Source organism: Hydra viridissima, unplaced genomic scaffold (genome assembly GCF_058129835.1).
Source record: "Hydra viridissima isolate aposymbiotic clone 2 unplaced genomic scaffold, HvirCarnegie_v1 scaffold_3, whole genome shotgun sequence".
In the NCBI taxonomy this organism is placed as follows: domain Eukaryota; kingdom Metazoa; phylum Cnidaria; class Hydrozoa; order Anthoathecata; family Hydridae; genus Hydra; species Hydra viridissima.
Genome location: NW_028324302.1, coordinates 11,720,895 through 11,740,377, shown reverse-complemented (window position 1 = coordinate 11,740,377; position 19,483 = coordinate 11,720,895). Strand labels below are relative to the sequence as shown.

The 19,483-nt window shown below is 30.7% G+C and overlaps 1 protein-coding gene, 1 long non-coding RNA gene and 1 pseudogene across 3 annotated transcripts; 2 read left to right on the top strand and 1 right to left on the bottom strand.

Annotated features, from left to right (window-relative positions):
* Positions 1 to 1,252: 1,252 nt before the first annotated feature.
* On the bottom strand, positions 1,253 to 3,653 carry LOC149891021 (uncharacterized; annotated as a pseudogene). Its single transcript, XR_016450772.1, has 2 exons — positions 2,994 to 3,653; positions 1,253 to 2,692 (listed from the first exon to the last, which is right to left on the bottom strand). The product of XR_016450772.1 is annotated as an uncharacterized LOC149891021 (transcript).
* Positions 3,654 to 3,682: 29 nt separating this feature from the next.
* LOC149891020 (uncharacterized) lies at positions 3,683 to 7,230 on the top strand. Its single transcript, XM_090083385.1, has 2 exons — positions 3,683 to 4,839; positions 4,957 to 7,230. The coding sequence occupies exon 2, from the start codon at positions 5,250 to 5,252 to the stop codon at positions 6,969 to 6,971; it is 1,722 nt and encodes a 573-aa protein (XP_089939511.1). The 5' UTR covers positions 3,683 to 4,839; positions 4,957 to 5,249; the 3' UTR covers positions 6,972 to 7,230.
* A 1,118-nt stretch (positions 7,231 to 8,348) lies between these two features.
* Positions 8,349 to 10,109, top strand: LOC149891019 (uncharacterized). Its single transcript, XR_016451235.1, has 2 exons — positions 8,349 to 8,482; positions 9,938 to 10,109. It is a non-coding gene; the product is annotated as an uncharacterized LOC149891019 (long non-coding RNA).
* Positions 10,110 to 19,483: the final 9,374 nt, after the last annotated feature.

Below are 19,483 nucleotides of genomic sequence, written 5' to 3'. Positions count from 1 at the left end.
CCAACGTCGGTTACCGACCATCGGCCAACCAATTTTTCGACGTCGGCCCGACGTTGGCCCAACGTATGTGTGCTAGCTGGGTGGTTGTACTAAAGAACAATTATAACAATTAAAATCTGCACGTATAATGAAATTTCCTTTTAGTCAATGTAAAGTACATTACGACTGCCTACCAGCAACCACATTAACTTAAATGTTTTTAATGAAAGCAAGTCCAAAATAGCAGAAAATTTTAAATTATTTTTAAATTCAGACCAATTTAAAATGCACTTCGAATAATTACAGTACTTGTCTTTCGAAATATAATTACTCCATATAGAAACAACGTATTTAACATTAAAATATTACAGAAGAAAAATAATAACAACTTAGCTGCAAGTATCTGGAAATATCTTTAGCATCCAACCGAATAAAATTTCAGGATAATCACTACTGTAACAAGCTTAAATCACAAACAAAACTCCGTGAGCTCCTTGTTTAACTACCTTTTACAATAAGCAGTTAAGTACGAGTAAAAATGACAGCTCTTGATCAAGAAGTAAAATGTAATATATATAACAAAATCAATTACAAAGATCGCATGCTTTCGCTTCCCTATAATACAAGAAGCTGTTGCAAGAAACGAATTATTTAAAAACAAAAAGCCATCAAAAATAGTTCGTTGCATTAATAAGTAATGCAACACCATCTATGATTCTTAGAGATGGTCGGACATGGGGCAAATTGTGTCCGATGTGCGACCGAGTCAAAAAAATTTTACAAGATGATTGATGGGTAATTCCATGTCAAAACAACAAGTCGAGATAACCCACCATCTCAGAAATACTTGATTTTTGGCACAAATGCATTTAATACCGTCGTTAGGAATAATCAAAAATAATTTGGAGCCAATTTCATTATTTTGAGAGTTATGGGTCACTGTTTGTAGATTTGGGATCCTAATATCAATGAAATACCCTATGGAAACCCTTTTAAAGGGTGATAGTGCATGTCATATGGAACACAAAATGATTGATTTGAAAATCCTGGATTAAAATCCAACAGACTTTTTTAGCTTTGATTGTTTTACTACGATATACCCATACATTTAGGCTATGAGTAGCCCAAAAAGTTAGTTAAAAAGAAATTTCTTTTTGCATTTTTTTTACAAAAACACAACATATTAGCCTGTAAAGTTCAAACCAATATTCTTTAACTAATTTATTTTCTAAGTGAGTTTGTTTTCAAGTTCGGTTACAACCTTGGATTTACATTAATGGATTACAGAGAAAAGGCATGTTCTGAAGAAAATTTTCTTTTCTAAAAAAAATTTAATTCTCTTGCTGTTGTAGTCAATGACATATTTTAAAAGGTGACTGGCATAATCTGGGTGCAGTGGATCTCTCTTAAATCTCTCCCAGTGAGATTTGAAGTTGGAATGTAGAGCTTCTGTTGCCTGCTCACTGAAGAGGCCGAGTCCAATTTGTTTCATCTTGATGAACTGTGGCACGTGGTAAAACACTGCATGCACTTTGGGAGTCACAGATATAGGAAGGTTGGTGTAGCTAAGTTTGAACTGCTCAATCTTGGATTCATAGTCAGGGTCCAGGCTTTTTCCAAAGCAAGAAGTGACCACTGTCTTGAATAGTGTAAGTGTTTGAATGAAGCCAAGAGCTGGACTGAAACCTTCTTTTTCTGGAAGCTGTTGAAGCTTATCCAGACCTCTTAGAAGCTTCATGCAATCGTTCCCATTGAAATGCCCCCCATAGTAAGGCTGGATAGGGATATGAAGTGATGGAGGCCATTCCTTGGCCCTTGGCCACAGGTTGCAAAGATTTTTAAAGATGTGGTTTACAACTCCAAGTAATAAGTGGAGCTCCATTCGTGGAATAGCCTCAAGGACAAACTTGTCATCTTGAAATTCAATCAAAGGCACATGAATGACATTTTTGAATTCCTTCGACTTTCTTGAATCTCCTCCTGCCTGGATGTATTCAGAATGCTTTCTTCTGATCTGGCCAAAAGTCCGAAGTTGTCCACAATTTTCAAGACCTGGAGATGCAGCATCACACCAACAACAAAGGAGACTGAATGCCACAAAGAATGTTGGCCAGCTTTAGCTCACAAGAGACAACCAAAGAACCTGTTTGGCATTTTTCTTTGACTTGAATGAGGTCGAAAATGGCCTTCACATTCTGGTAACTCTCAGGAGTGTTTTGTGACAGTGCTATCAGCATCTGCTGCTTAACACTCGTTTTTTTGGTTGATGCTGGTGCCATCAGCTTGATTGTCTTCTGTACTGGGCTGTGTGGAGGAGTCTCATCTTCTTCCAACACAATGTGAGTGAAGCTCACTTTCAGAAATGATCCACCACCATCAATCCCGAGTTTTAAAATGGAAGATTCTGATAGTTTTCGTGATGCTCTGAAAACATCACTGAGATTGCTGAGGCTCTGGCAGTGCACAACTTGACAAGTTTGACCATTCTCTGCCAATCTGATGTTGCTGACCATGAACTGATCATTAAGTTTCTGGCCGGCTTGAGCAAACTTCAAAGGAAAACTTGGCTCCACCAATCTAATTGGGCTGATTTGATTTAGTGCTGAACCTAGTTTTTGCATGCCATTGTTTGAAAATCCTGTATTTTGCTCAATTTGAACCATATTTTTTGTTGTGAGTGGTTCTTTGAATAGCTGCTGAGCCAATGACAGACCTTTAAAAACAATAAAGTAACATTCATTAGGAAAAAAAAAATTAATTCTTGCAATGAGATTGATTTAAAGTAAAATTAGGTTGATGAAATAAAATTGAAGCAGGGTAATTAATTAAGAGATGAATTTTCAATAAAAGCAGTTGCAATTAGTATTTTAATTAATATAAAAGCATTCTGGTTTCTTTTTCTCATAATTTATTATTACAGGTCATAAATTAAATGTTTGTGAATCAACATTTTGAGTGCCTTTAATTTAGCATAATGATACTATGATAATTAACAAGACAATAGAAGTAATTACCTCTCCTCAATGAAAAAGTTTTCCACAAGAGTGACTGAGTCTAATAGTGCCATTTGGAGATGCGCTTTTGGATGCTAAGACTGCTGCAGCCACTTGCTCTGCACCTACGGGATCATCTGTGGCCATTCTTCTCAGGTTTTCATGGCGAGTTCCAATGGTGCAGTTGTGAGGAATTCCTTGGCCAATAATTGACAAGCACTTTGTGCAGCGCTTTTCAGAACTCTGAGAAGTTTGCTTTGGAATTTTTTCCTCGGATTCTTTGACTTTGTCAAACGGATGCTTCTCCTTTCCTTTGATCTTGGCAATTTGGCATAAAAGGCACTCACAAACTGACGAAACTCTGGTTGTAGGTTTGATAGAAATTGACTTGAAGTCAAAAAGTTTAGACACATGATTGATTTTTCCAACACAAAGTTTTCCAATTTGAGATCTGCATGAAACACAAGTAGCCAAAGGCACTCTTTCATCACTAAAATCTATGTCTGTTTGAATCAGTTGAAGAATTTTCAACTTAAAGTTTTCAGTCAACTCTTGATCACCCTTTTTCATGCATATAACACAAACAGATTTTCTGCAATCTACATGAGTTTTAGCAAAGGTAGGCATCTTTAAATTTATTTAAAAAGCGCTCACTGTGTTTACATTTTGCTTTCTTCTTTGAATAATTACTGCCATTTCCCGAAAAAATTATTGGCCGGTAAATTTTTAACCGAGGAGTAAAGTTCGAACTTGAGAATTTCTCATGATACTTCGGACCAGCCATAAGATGCATATTTGGATAAAAGCTTTTAAAATAAAAAAGTTTTGATTTTATGCATTACATTTTATATTATATATATTGTTTAAACAAAGCATGTCTTGTAGCAGTTTAAGCACTTAAATAGATCGCATTATAGTATGCAAAAGCTTATAAACTTCTTGACCAAAATTATGCTTTGGATGTTAATGAGGGATTTCAAAACCCTTTATTTTGGACTCCCAGAGGCATGCACTATCACCCCTTAAAAGGATTTTCATAGGGTATTTCATTGGTATTAGGACCCCAAATCTACAAACCGTGGGGTCTTTGAAGTTTGAGATTTTTTACATTTTTTTTATTCTCCGCGCTCTTAGCAACGTCTATAGCAACACTTAAATGTTAAAGTATGCACAGTTACATTAACTATATGTTTACAAAATTTAATAGGCATAGAAACTTTTGAAGAAAGAAGTCAAAAATCATTACTTAAAGTTATTAGATCTTATATTTGAATAAAAACTTTAAGATGAAAACCGGGTTTTTATCAATAATTTTTCAGTAAACATGTATAGTTTAAGATTAATTGCAGAAAAGGTATTGATCTATTCATTTTAAATCTTTACAATAATAGTTTATATATAAATACCTGTAAGAGTCAAAAATTATTTCACTGTTTTTTAATGCACATATCTATTTTATTATTGTTTTATTTTTGCAATTTTATTTTTGCATTTTTATTTACCGTTTTGGTTATAATCTCCATAGAGAGATTATAACTAAAACAAATTCTCACAAAAAAATTATAATTTCTCACATAAGTATTATTATATATAATACTCAAATGTTAGAACCATTTGCTCCATTTAATTAGTTAGACAAGAAACCAGAAATTCATTTTTATTTTGAAAATAAATAAGTGTAACAGCTATGATTACACTTTAGATTTAGCTCCAGATGAGCAAAATTTAGTTGCGCTGAGGTCTGGTGTTTCTCCTGATTTGATTATTGACTTATGTTTTCATCATCAAAAGTTCTATCTTGAGAAGTTCCCTGTGTTTCAGAATAAATGCTGTGATCCACTGTTAGTTCACAAAAGACCGTGCAAAGGTTAGTAAAGCTTGTCATAAAGTTTTTTATAAATGTTACTTTGTCATAATTTTAAGGTCTTTATGTTTGTTAATACTAGGCATATTTTATTTTATGAAGTTATATTTTTCAATTTAGCATCTCTCAGAGTAGTCACGTTAAGAACCATAGCTTTAAACAACAGGTTCAATATTGTACCTGGTCAAAAAATTTGTACAAATTGCTTAGTCAAATTAAAAGCTTCCACTGAAATTAATACTGATAACATTGATATTTCTGATGATTACACAAATGAAAGTATAAATAAAGAAAATGTATTTCACGTTCAACAAGAAGCTGATATAAATAAAAATAGACAAGAACTTTCGGATTGTCTCAGTATAATTGGCGTGTCACCAGTCAAGCTTCATGGACAGCCATTTGCGAATCGTATGAGTATTGGGAAAAAAAAAATTAAAACTATTACAACAGTTTTCAAAGAAAAGTTATCAAGTTCTTTAAAAATTCCATTGACAGAAGTTGAAGTTTTTGATAATGAATATATTCTTGATTTAAAAAAAAAAGTTGTTCAGTTCGAAAATATGTTAGTTTTGATAAAAGATAAACTTGAAAAATGCTGTTCATTTAGGGACAAAATTCAAATATTGACTTTGTGCCCACAAGAATGGTCAATTGAAGCAGCTAGTGAGTATTTTGGTGTTTCAAAGTATCTAATAATAAAATCTAGATCTTTAGCAAAGAAGGAAGGAATTCTTGCAGTTCCACAAACTAAGCGAGGTAAAATGCTCCCTGATCAAATAAATACTTTAGTAAAAAATTTTTATGAAGATGATGAAAACTCTCGCCAGATGCCTGGTCAAAAGGATTTTGTAAGTGTTAGTTGGAAACTCCATATGCAAAAGCGACTACTTTTATCAAGCTTAAAAGAGTTATTTGTTTCATTTAAAGTTCGATATCCACATGTAAAGTTAGGTTTTTCCAAGTTTTGTGTTTTAAGACCTAAATGGTGTGTTTTGCCAAACTCATCAGGAACCCATTCTGTGTGCATTTGTATCTACCATCAAAACATGAAGTTAATTCTCCTACCCGTTAAAATTGATTACCATGAACTATATAAATTTATTGTTTGTGATATGCAAAACAAAGAATGCATGTTACATCGATGTACACAATGTCCAAAAAATACATCTAAATTAGAAGAAAAGCTATTCGAACTAATAGGACAGTTTGAGGAAGAAGATACTATCGAATTTAACCAATGGGTTACTACTGATAGATCAGATTTAGTTATACAGCTTGTAAGCATACCAGATTATGTAAATATGGTGATGGAAAAACTAGTCAAGCTAACAGCACATTCATATATTTCTAAATGCCAATCTAAATATTTAAAAAATCTTAAAGAAGAACTGCCATCAAATAGTGCAATAGTTCTAGGAGATTTTGCAGAAAACTATAGTTTTGTTGTGCAGGATGAAGTACAAGGTTTTCATTGGAATAATCTTCAGTGCACACTTCATCCAGTAGTTGTGTACTATAAAGAAAATCAAGTGTTGCAATCCACTTCATATTGCATTATATCAGATGATAACAATCATGATGTACCAATGGTTTACGAGATACAAAAATCAATTATCAATAATCTAAAGCAAAAGATACCCAGCATTGTAAATGTGATCTACTTTTCTGATGGCTGTTCATCTCAATATAAAAACTGCAAAAATATTTTTAATCTATGTCAGCATAAATCAGACTTTGGAATAGATGCAAAATGGGTTTTCTTTGCAACCAGCCATGGAAAGCAACCTTGTGATGGTATAGGAGGAACAGTTAAACGACTTGTAGCTAATGCTAGTTTGCAGAGAGTTTCTACAAATCAAATATTAAACTCACGTGATATGTTTACATATTGCACTAACAACATCAAAGGTATAAACTTTATTTATATTTCAAGTGAAAGTTTGATAGAAACAAGATTATTACAATCTGAACGATTTAAAAATGTAAAAACAATACCAGGAACAAGAGACTTTCATGAATTTATTCCTGTATGTCAAAATGAAGTTAAGATGAAATACTGCAGTGATGACACTATCCCTATCTTGACTTACAAGTTTAAAAATTGTGAGATGCAAAGTGATGTGCAAAGTTGATGTGGGATTTAAATTTATGCACCAACATGGCCCTTGAATCTTAAAAAACATTTGCTTGCTTCCTTTTATCAATTATTTCTTAGAATTGACAGTTTGCATATGTCTATGATATGTATATGACAATATTTTTTCATTTGTTAACAAATATTACCTAATTTTGTTTTATTTTACAGTCCAAAGAAAAACAAAGGAATATGTGAAGAAGTTCACTGATTTGAATATAAATTTGTCAATTCATAAAAACATGGAATTCAAAGAATTAATGTGTTTTGATATTTAAAATTGAGTTTATTTACGGACATGAATACTATTCATAGACATGTATGTCATGAATATTGCATTTTTATACCTAAGTGAAAATACCTCTTATTTTTGACTAGCTCTGAGTGAAAATGCCTGTTTTTAATATTTAAGTATTTTTAATTGAGTTTATTACATATGCATATTGTAGTTTTACACATAAGTAAGAACTCTTACTTTCTGGTTGTGCCTAAACATAAATACCTATCAATTTTCTGTCTCATTCTCAATATTCTTTCAATCAAAAATAAAAATTAAATTTTTTAGATTAGTGAGTCGAAAAACAACTCAATTTTTTTTTTTTTTTTTAGGTATTTATATATACTTTAAGAATATGAAGTTTGGAAATATATAGATCATAACCTTTTCTGTAATTCCTCTTATAGTAAGCCTGTTTACTTTTAAATTTTATTAAAAATGCCAGTTTACTCTTTTTGATTTATTAATAAATATAAAAAATTATTATTTCTTAGTATAATTTTATGGTTTAGCATCTAATAATATGTGGAAAATTTCAAATTATGAAATAATATAGTTAAGGTAACAACGTATGTATTGACATTTTCTTGTTACTAAGGACGTTGCTAGGGGCGCATGATAAGTAAAAATGTTACAAAGTTTTGAATTTTAAACGAGCATAACTTTTAAAATATTCCGATTTGTTTAAAACAACTTTGTGGAATTCTTTTTAGCCTAGTTAAGTATCTTTGTTGAAAGAATTAAGTCATTTAGAGATAGTGGGTTATTTTTTTAAAATTTTGTTGTTGTTTTGACACGGAATTACCCTGATCGGTTTGAATTGAAAAATTTTCAACAGTGTCCGTGATCGAAATGTTCGGTTCTGATTGAAGAATGTTTTGTCCGATGTCCGCCATTGTCCGACTTTTTTATGGCCGCCATGTTCGGCGTCTGACCGGGCCGGTGTCATGTTAAATAAGTAGCCCGTTAAAAAAGTAGACAGATAGCTCTGCGCATGCGATAAGCATGCGCAGATATGATGTTAAGTTTCCATTAGGTAGGTGAAATCTATCGTTAAATAAGTAGCCTTGTTCCGTTAGGTAAATCTTCAAAGTTACTTAAATTTCTAATTTACAAGTCAAGAATTTAATTTGAAAAATGCCTGTTCATAACTATTCTGTTGAAGATGTTAAACAATATCTCTCTGATGTAAGAATGAAATATTACAAATCAGAGCTTAAATTTTTTTTAAGGTATGCAAAAAATTCAAACTATGTGGTATGTAAACATTACATTATACTTTGTTGAATAAATAATTATTATCATTGAATTAAATCTAAATTTTTACATACTTTAGATGGTAAATTGTATTATTTATAAAGCCTTATTTATCAGAAAATCAAGCATTGTCCACCCAATTGATTTTAAAAGAGCATGATTAAAATGACTAAACAATTAATTGAAAAAGATGATTTAAAAATAATTTTATAAAAAATCCAGCAAGAGAAAGCATCCAACTTCTCTAACTGACTCAAGTGTATCTAAATCCAAAAGATTAGTTTGTCCTGCAATTTTGATAATAATTTTTATTCAACATTACCAGCGCAGTCAGTCAAGCTGTGCATAGATGTTTTAAAACATCTATCTTGTTGGCTTGATGATACTTTAATTGATATTGCACAAAGCTTTTTTTCACATCAGTCTCCTGAAGTAGGTGGATTTCAAAGTTCTCCGATTTTTAATTCAAAAAACTTTGGTGGTTAAACTATTTCTTTAAAGTTTGTTCAGATACTTAATGTTAGAAATTCGCATTGGGTTCTAATAAGTAATTAAACATCTGAAAATGGTTCTAATTCTGTTCAGTATTATGATTCACTGTTTACTAGATTTAATAAAGGCACTGTTCCATTACTGGTACACAGAGTTGCACGATCGTTGTTAATAAATGAATGTATTTCTTCTTTGAATGTGGAGGTCATAAGATGTCAAAAGCAAGACAATGGAAATGATTGTGGGCTTTATGCCATTGCAAATGCTACTGCTTTATACAATGGTTTTGATTCAAGTGTAATTATCTGGGATAAAATTTGTATGAGGTCTCATTTCCTGCAGTGTATTGAGAGAAAAAAAACGGAGATATTTCCTTACATTTCTTTATCGTATGGTAAAAAAGTAGGCTCATTATCATTTCAAGGTGATAATTTCTGTCACTGCAATAATAATTTTTTTAAAAACCTTAATAAAAGTTAGATATTTGATTTATTAATTTTTGTTTTGTGAGCATAATGGCTTGAAATCTTTTTGTTAAATACATAAAAATATTTTCTTAACAAAAACTTATTTTAAACAAAACTAATTTTAAGTGTCTTTGATTGATTTGGTTTTAGATTAGAGTTATTAGTAGAGATACAACAAGTAGAGTTACAAGTAGTAGTAATAAGTTAGAGTTAGAACTAGAGTTATAAGTAGTAAAGATGGAACTAGAGTAGAGTTTACTCAATTTTATATTAGAGTTTATTGTAGAGTTTTTAAATTAGATTTATTATGATAATTTAATTATTTTAAAAAAAGTTGTTACTATGTTTTAAATTCTAGTTGTATCATCATTCTAACTATTAAGTAAAAGTTATAATTAATAAATATAAGTTATAAATGTAAAAAAGTTAAAAATAGTTTTCTAATATTATTTTTCTTATATTTCACTTTAGATTGCCTGGTTACATATCAGGTTACAAGTACTTTTTTAAATTCAAACATAATTGTCTTTTTTGTTTGTTTCATCTGTCAATTTATTATAATTATCTGGTAAATAATTCTGATTATAATTATAATGAAAACTTTCTTCTTCTTCTTTTTTTTTTTTTTTTTTTTTTTTTTTTTTTTGAGTTTTAGGTACGACAACTTAAGCTCTTATGGCTAGGAGTAATTAAAGAAAAAGATTCCATCGCTTATGTTAAAAGTATATTTGATAGGTAAACCTCGATCCCTGTTGTTTATTTGAGAAGGCAAACAACCGACAATCTAGGAGAGGTATATTTAAATGGACACAAGTTTAATAACAATACAAAGTTGAATGTAAATTTATTTTGGAAAATAAATTTTTAACAATTTAATGTAACCATGTCTTTTTTTTTACATTTCTCATTTTGTTTCCACGTAATTGTAATCTTCTACATGTTTTAATCGCTTACACATTATCCTACGTAAGAGTGTTTGGATGGTTTAATTTGGATAATGCTGGTTTTTAATTGTAACATTATGGAAGGTTTGAGATCATGTTTAGATCAAAACCTAGAACTTGTTAAGTTTCAAACCCTTAACTCGTTTTTCAGATCAGAAATAGATTCCTAGGTTTATTAAGTGTAATACTTTAAACTTTTTACACTTATATGGAAATTTTCATCAGCAGAAAATTTATAGATTAAGCTACTTTTTAAAAAATTTTTTTAATTAAAATAACTCTTAGAAATACTATTACATTAACAGATAACATTACTTATCCAGGAGGCACCGTGTGGGGTGCGAGCCAGATATCAAAATACAAACTTATTGTAACATTTATATCACAATCTATAAACATAAGACACAGTGCAATATAAGATCGTTAATCAAGGGAAGTGCGGCGCTCCTAATTTAGGAATTTTCATTTATCGTATTGTTACGTTAAATATGTTTGCAAATATTAAGTTCTTATAAGATAGTTTTTAAAGTCATATATATTTCAATAAGGACTTTATAAAACTTTAACTTAATCTTAACTTAACTTAAAATTTAAGATAAGGTTTAAAATTACGTTTGGTGTTAAAAATATTGTCTTGATTGCTCATTTTGTCTACTTTTTTAACGGGCTACTTATTTAACGTGACACCGGCATTTCAGGGCCAATTCGATTAAAATTGATTGACTTTTCCGAAAGTGTTCGACTGTTATAGTGGAAATATTCATTTTTTCTGGAGATTCTAAGATTATGGTTACTGTATATTTTAGTTTGTAGTTTATTGTTGATATCGTTTAAACCTTTGTTTTATCCTAGTTTAAGTTTATTTTATTAAAAATCACGATGTATGCGAAACTATGCTACGGTTGTACTCTTGTTGCTTGTGAACAGATATCTGAAGAGCATGAAACGTGCGCACATATAAACGTTAAATATTTTGTTTATTTCGATTCTATTGTTATCTTGTTGTAAACTTTTAATGGTCTATTGTTCTATATACGCATCATAGCTTTGTATGTGACCGCAGAAAAGTTGAGTAATTCTCCAGTAGGGTTTCTCAAACGGGATCCCGTTTTCCCGGGATCCCGGAGGTAAAAAACCATCCCGTTATCCCGGGATTTCAATGAAATTTCCCGGGAATCCCGGTAATTTTTTAAAATATTTTAAACATTTAAAAAGATATTAAAAATATTACTACTCAAAATTTGAGTACAAATTACTTCCTTTTCCTTTTCTATAAAAATTTGGAAGATATATTATAGAGGGCAATTAAATCGTCAATATTTTGCAGTTTGGTTTGTGTCTAAGATAGATAAAATATTATTATTGAATTTGATTTATAAATAGATTTGATTTACTTATTTAAATTTTATATGTTGTAACTTACAGCATATAAAGCTTAGATAAACAACTGCAAAAAATTGGTGACTAATCTAATAAATAATCACAATTGCAAGAAATAACAATAAATAAAGAGGAGTCCCTGATATGTTAAATATAAAATAACTACGAACAAGTTACAAATACTTGTACGTGTAAAAAAAGTAATTAGTCACGCATAAAAGTTGTTAGTTAGAAAGTAAAGTAATTAGTTACGTTAAGAAAGTAGTTTGTATGTAAAAAGTGAAATAAGTGAAAAACCAAATAAGTGAAGTTTAAAATATATATTTAGTAATTACAACAAATTTAAAATAATTTATCTACAATCAGCACACTATTTCGGGATTTTTATTGTAGGTAATATAGTTATATATTTTAGTATATTTTTATCTATTTAATTAATAGGATAATAAATATACAGCATCATGTCAAGTGGATCTAAGGCATGAGAAAATTTTACCAAAGAAAAAAACACAGGATCTGCCACTTGTAATATATGTAAAACAACAATAATGTGTAAAGGACTTTCAACAAGTGGTCTTCTTCGTCATTTAAAAAATCTTCACAAGGAAGTCGAAATTGAAGTAAAGAAAAAAAAGGCCAAACGAAGAAACAAATTTTGAAGTTAGAAATGCTCAACCTAAAATTACGTCATTTATAAAAAAGGAATCTATAGAAGAAGTTGTTTCAAAATTGGCGGCTGAAAATGGCTTTTCTATTAATGCTATTGCAAAATCTGAATTTATAAGAAAATCTTTATGTGATAAAGGAATGATATTGCCAAAAAACCCTTCACATGTAATGCATTTGGTAAAAAGTCAATACCATCTAGCAAAGCAAGGAGTGCTTAAGGAAATCACTATGCAAATTCAAGGTGGCTCTAGATTCTCTATTTCGATGGACGAATACACATCTTTAAAAAATCGTCGCTATTTGAATTTAAATGTGCATTCATTAACTAGGCTTTGGAACTTGGGCATGATTCGAATAGTTGGGTCGCTTCCAGCTAAAAAACTATTGATATGGTTGAAAATAAGTTATCCGAATTTAATTTATCTACAAAGAAGCATATAATTCCTAGTGTAACTGACGGTGCATCAGTTATGAAAAAATATAGAAGATTAAGCGGGATGGAACATCAATTTTGTTATGCACATGGGCTACATTTAGCAGTTTGTGATGTTCTATACAAAAAATCAGTGATTTCAAATTCATCGGGCAGTGAGTGTAATGCATCAGACAGTCAAAATTCTGATGAAAATAATAGTGAAGATGACGAGTCTGAAGAAATCGATTTTACAACTTCAGTGGATTTACAGTCAAGCCAAAACAACGATTTATTAAATTTGCGAGACGTTGAGATCACTGACGAGTTATTAGGCCACATAAGTATTGCACAAACAATTCAAAAGGTCCGGAAAATTGTACGAATGTTTCGTAAATCACCACTTAAAAATGAAATTTTACAAAAATACGTAAAAATTACATATAATAAAGAACTCAAGTTAATACTGGATGTAAAGACAAGGTGGAATAGCCTTCTTGCAATGTTGGAGCGATTTATAGCATTAAAAACATGTATATTAAAAGCATTGATATATTTTAAACACAACGATGTTAACAATATTTCGGAAGATGAGTATTTAGTCGTGCAGACTATAGTAACAGCGTTACAACCAATTAAATTGGGAATTGAAAGACTTGGCCGACGCAAAGCATCCCTACTTGATGCAAAGGGTGTATTAGTGTTTATATTAGATGTTTTGCGCAAAAATAGATTGTTTTTCGACTAAAATGCTGCATTATGTGCAACAGAGAATTGTTGAAAGACGGAATAAAAATTTGGTTGGCTTGCTGAAATATTTAAATAATCCATCAAATTATAAACACGAATCAGACATAGATTCTGTATTATTATTACCTTCCAAATCAGTCCTTCACGCTACGACTAAAAACTTATTTTCGAAGCTATTTTTTGAGGGTATTGATGGTGGTGGAAATTCCGTTGAAATTGAGGAATTAGAATGCAGTAACGATGGGACTGAAATGTCGTTTATGGCCGAACCAAATTTGAAGACAACATCTGAATTAACACTTCATCAAAAATTGGATGCTGCCATTACGAACGTTAGTCGAGTCCAGAAGATGTATTATATGACGTTAAAAATATTACAAAAGAAATGAATTTTTTTGATGCAACGAAAAAGCGTACAAATAATTTAGAAAAATTATATAATGCTCTATTAACTATCCCACCGACATCAATCGATTCAGAAAGAGCATTTTCGGCGGCAGGTCTTTTTGTTACGAAAATTCGGTCAATTTTAAGTGATAGCGCTATTGACAATTTATGTTTTTTAAAAAATTATTTTAAAAATCAATCTATAAAAAATATAATGTTATTGAAGTTTATATTTATTTTGTTTTAAGAGTCTTAGTTTCTAAGAATTATTTTGTATTTATTTTCTTGTTAAAAGTAATAGTATTAAAAAGGCGTTTTTTTTGTATTTGTTTTAATTTACACATTTCCCCCACCTAATTGGATAAATTCTTGCTTTTTACCTAATCCCGGGATTTCCCGGGATCCCGGGAAATTAATCATTTTTGTCCCGGAATCCCGGGAATTTGATTTTTACGGGAAATGAGAAGCCCTATTCTCCAGGTGTGTTTTTCATGCTTTTTTTCATAGGAATTATTTTTTGTTTGTGGTTTTATTTTCGATTATTCACCACAGCTCTAAATTATTTCAAGACTTTTAAAAGTTTCATTCTCCTTGGACTACAGGATATTGGTGAATATTAGTTACACATTTTCGAGAACTTATTACACAAAAATACAAAATGGCGCATGTTATAAAAGATATCTATGAGACTTCAGATGAAGTCATTGAACTTAATGCAATTTTAAATGAACAAATTTCCAGTGGTTCTGTTCTTTTGAAAGCGAAAACTACTGGTGTAGGCAAGTCAGAAGTTTGGATTAATTTTTCTTTGCTCTTCAAATTACATGCCACCAAACTTGTCAAAAATATTGCAGTTTGTAACATTTGTAAAAAAGCTGTTCACCAAAAGCTTAGTAGCACTACTACTTTGATCAGACATTTAAAAATACATGCCCCAACAGCTCAAGATCCTTCACAGTCTATTTTGTCAGTAATAAAAAAGGAAAATTCTACCTTCAAAACATCTGTCCAAGTTCATAAAAACCACAAGAATGCGATGTTGAATAGTTGTCTTGCGTTATTTAGTACTGATCTTCGTCCATTTGTAACAATTTATGGGGAAGGATTTGAATCTGTCATAAACACTGCTATTCATCTTGGTGCTACTTATCGGGGACATATTACTGCTAAAGACATTCTTCCTTCCAAACACAAAATTGCTGAAGCCATGAAAACTAGTGTTTCAAAGTCTAGAATCACAATCAGCCGAATACTCAAAGCGAAACTAGAAAGAAGTGGTGTAGGCATAACTACTGACATTTGGACTGATGATTTTCACAGAAACTCATATCTATCGATGACACTGTATTGGATTGAAAATAATCAAGCGCAGGAGGCGGCAATTGCTTTTTCTGTGTTACCTCCTATTTCAAAAACTGCCACTGTCGTCTCTCGATATCTCATTGACAATTTTAAAAAGGTAGATGCCTATACTGCTGGCGGACTGAGACGAATAATTTTCACTACTGATCAAGGTTCTAATATTTTGAGTGCTTTCAAAAATAGTGGCTTTGTAGTAGCAATAGAAGATATAGACATTCGTCCAGAAATCTTGCAATTGACAAGAATTTCATGTAGCAGCCACATCTTGAACAATATTTTGACAAAACTTTTTAAACCATCTGAACTGAAAATTCACTGCTTATCTTTGCATGATCTTCTTCACAATTGTTATCAAGTTGTTACATTCGTGAAGAGTGGAAATGTGAATGCAAAATTAAGCCGGACTCTAAAAAAATATGTAGCTACACGTTGGAATACACATCTGGCACTCTTTAAAGGAGTCCTTCTAATGTATGATGAATTGTTGATTCATTTACGAGGAACTAATAAAATGGTAGCAATTGAGGCAATCGACAAAAATCAGTTGGAGATTTTGGTTAAACTTTTAAAAGTTTTCAAAACTGCAAGTGATGATTTGGAAGGGTCAACCTATCCAACAATTTTTATGCCAATTTTGTTAAATTTTAGTATGCAAGATTACTTCAAGTCTTTCTCCTCATCTTTTGCACAGATTCCTTTGAACATTACTCCTGAATCAGACAATCCTGAGTCTTATGTAATTGATGATGACACTGACTTGGCAAACACTCTTCCAGTTGAAAACTTCTTGCGTTGGGTTAATGATTCTGACTTTGAAACTCAATATGATTCTTAGGTCTTCACACAGGACTATGAAAACCAAAGAGATTTTATTACGTACTTGTCAAGTTTTGCAACTGACATTTAGTCTGATAAATTCAAAATAAATCATATTCATTGCATTGGTTTGTTTCTTATTTCTTTTTGCAAGTCTTTCAAAGTGTTCGGACAAAATGTTTCTGCCAAGCTTATAGAAACAAAGGAAAACCTGCAATATTGTAATTTTGAAAAGACAAACTCATATATAATACAATATTGTAATTTTGAAAAGACAAACTCATCACCGACCAATTCTCCACCTCAGAAAAAGCAGCACTCCTCTACCAAGCCTTTTTGTAACCACTTTCGGCTTAAAAATTCTCAACAGGGGCTTTTTCTCAACAGCCCCTGTTGAGAATAATAAAATTGAACAATATAGTAGAACTGAAGTTGTGGCACCAAATGTTCAAGAAATTTGGGGAATGAAGCACTAAAGTGGTGGGGAAAAAATAAAGAGACATTTCCAGTATTGTTCATTGTATCTAGCTTTGTTCTTGCCATTCCTGCTACCTCAGCCCCAAGTGAACGAATGAATTCCATTGCAAAGCTGATTACTAATGACAGGAGAGCCAATCTTGCACCAGAAACAATTGAAGCCTTGATGCTACTTCCAATGGACTAGGAACTGCAAAATTCCCATTTCAATGCCAAGGACAAACACTAAGAAGAAAACTTATTGAAAACTTACTCAACTTTTTTTTAAATTTACTACCGGTATATACTTCACTTAAATCTGTACTAGAAATTACTACGAACCTGTAGATATGAAATACCAATAAATATGAAGAATTACAACAACAACAAAAAATTGTCCGATTCTTGTGTCATTTTTTATTTTTCATTTTTTTGCATGTTCGACGTCCGACCGCGTTCGAGATTTTTAGTTCAATGACTGTTCGGTGATCGATCGGTGTTCGGTTCGACATTAGTTTTTCTGTCCGGTGTCACGTTAAATAAGTAGCCGTTAAAAAAGTAGACAAAATGTTGTATCTGCGCATGCGTTAATTTACGGATACTTATTTAACGCCTATAGGCGTTAAATAAGTATCCCGTTAAAAAAGTAGACAAAATGTTGTATCTGCGCATGCGTTGGTTTACGGATACTCATTTAACGCCATTATAGGCGTTAAATAAGTATCCCGTTAAAAAAGTAGACAAAATGAGCAATCTAGACAATATTTTTAACACCAAACGTAATTTTAAACTTAATTTTAAATTTTAAGTTAAGTTAAGATTAAGTTAAAGTTTTTATAAAATCCTTATTGAAATATATATGACTTTAAAAATAATCTTATAAGAACTTAATATTTGCAAACATATTTAATGTAACAATACGATAAATGAAAATTCCTAAATTAGGAGCGCCGCACTTCCCTTGATTAACGATCTTATATTGCATTGTGTCTTATGTTTATAGATTGTGATATAAATGTTACAATAAGTTTGTATTTTGTTATCTGGCGCGCACCCCACACGGTGCCTCCTGGATAAGTAATGTTATCTGTTAATGTAATAGTATTTCTAAGAGTTATTTTAATTAAAAAAATTTTTAAAAAAGCAGCTTAATCTATAAATTTTCTGCTGAAGAAAATTTTCGTATAAGTGTAAAAAGTTTAAAGTCTATTAATAAACACTGAATAAACCTAGGAAGCTATTTCTGATCTGAAAAACGAGTTAAGGGTTTGAAACTTAACAAGTTCTAGGTTTTGATCTAAACATGATCTCAAACCTTCCATAATGTTACAATTAAAAACCAGCATTATCCAAATTAAACCATCCAAACACTCTTACGTAGGATAATGTGTAAGCGATTAAAACATGTAGAAGATTACAATTACGTGGAAACAAAATGAGAAATGTAAAAAAAAAGACATGGTTACATTAAATTGTTAAAAATTTATTTTCCAAAATAAATTTACATTCAACTTTGTATTGTTATTAAACTTGTGTCCATTTAAATATACCTCTCCTAGATTGTCGGTTGTTTGCCTTCTCAAATAAACAACAGGGATCGAGGTTTACCTATCAAATATACTTTTAACATAAGCGATGGAATCTTTTTCTTTAATTACTCCTAGCCATAAGAGCTTAAGTTGTCGTACCTAAAACTCAAAAAAAAAAAAAAAAAAAAAAAAAAAAAGAAGAAGAAGAAAGTTTTCATTATAATTATAATCAGAATTATTTACCAGATAATTATAATAAATTGACAGATGAAACAAACAAAAAAGACAATTATGTTTGAATTTAAAAAAGTACTTGTAACCTGATATGTAACCAGGCAATCTAAAGTGAAATATAAGAAAAATAATATTAGAAAACTATTTTTAACTTTTTTACATTTATAACTTATATTTATTAATTATAACTTTTACTTAATAGTTAGAATGATGATACAACTAGAATTTAAAACATAGTAACAACTTTTTTTAAAATAATTAAATTATCATAATAAATCTAATTTAAAAACTCTACAATAAACTCTAATATAAAATTGAGTAAACTCTACTCTAGTTCCATCTTTACTACTTATAACTCTAGTTCTAACTCTAACTTATTACTACTACTTGTAACTCTACTTGTTGTATCTCTACTAATAACTCTAATCTAAAACCAAATCAATCAAAGACACTTAAAATTAGTTTTGTTTAAAATAAGTTTTTGTTAAGAAAATATTTTTATGTATTTAACAAAAAGATTTCAAGCCATTATGCTCACAAAACAAAAATTAATAAATCAAATATCTAACTTTTATTAAGGTTTTTAAAAAAATTATTATTGCAGTGACAGAAATTATCACCTTGAAATGATAATGAGCCTACTTTTTTACCATACGATAAAGAAATGTAAGGAAATATCTCCGTTTTTTTTCTCTCAATACACTGCAGGAAATGAGACCTCATACAAATTTTATCCCAGATAATTACACTTGAATCAAAACCATTGTATAAAGCAGTAGCATTTGCAATGGCATAAAGCCCACAATCATTTCCATTGTCTTGCTTTTGACATCTTATGACCTCCACATTCAAAGAAGAAATACATTCATTTATTAACAACGATCGTGCAACTCTGTGTACCAGTAATGGAACAGTGCCTTTATTAAATCTAGTAAACAGTGAATCATAATACTGAACAGAATTAGAACCATTTTCAGATGTTTAATTACTTATTAGAACCCAATGCGAATTTCTAACATTAAGTATCTGAACAAACTTTAAAGAAATAGTTTAACCACCAAAGTTTTTTGAATTAAAA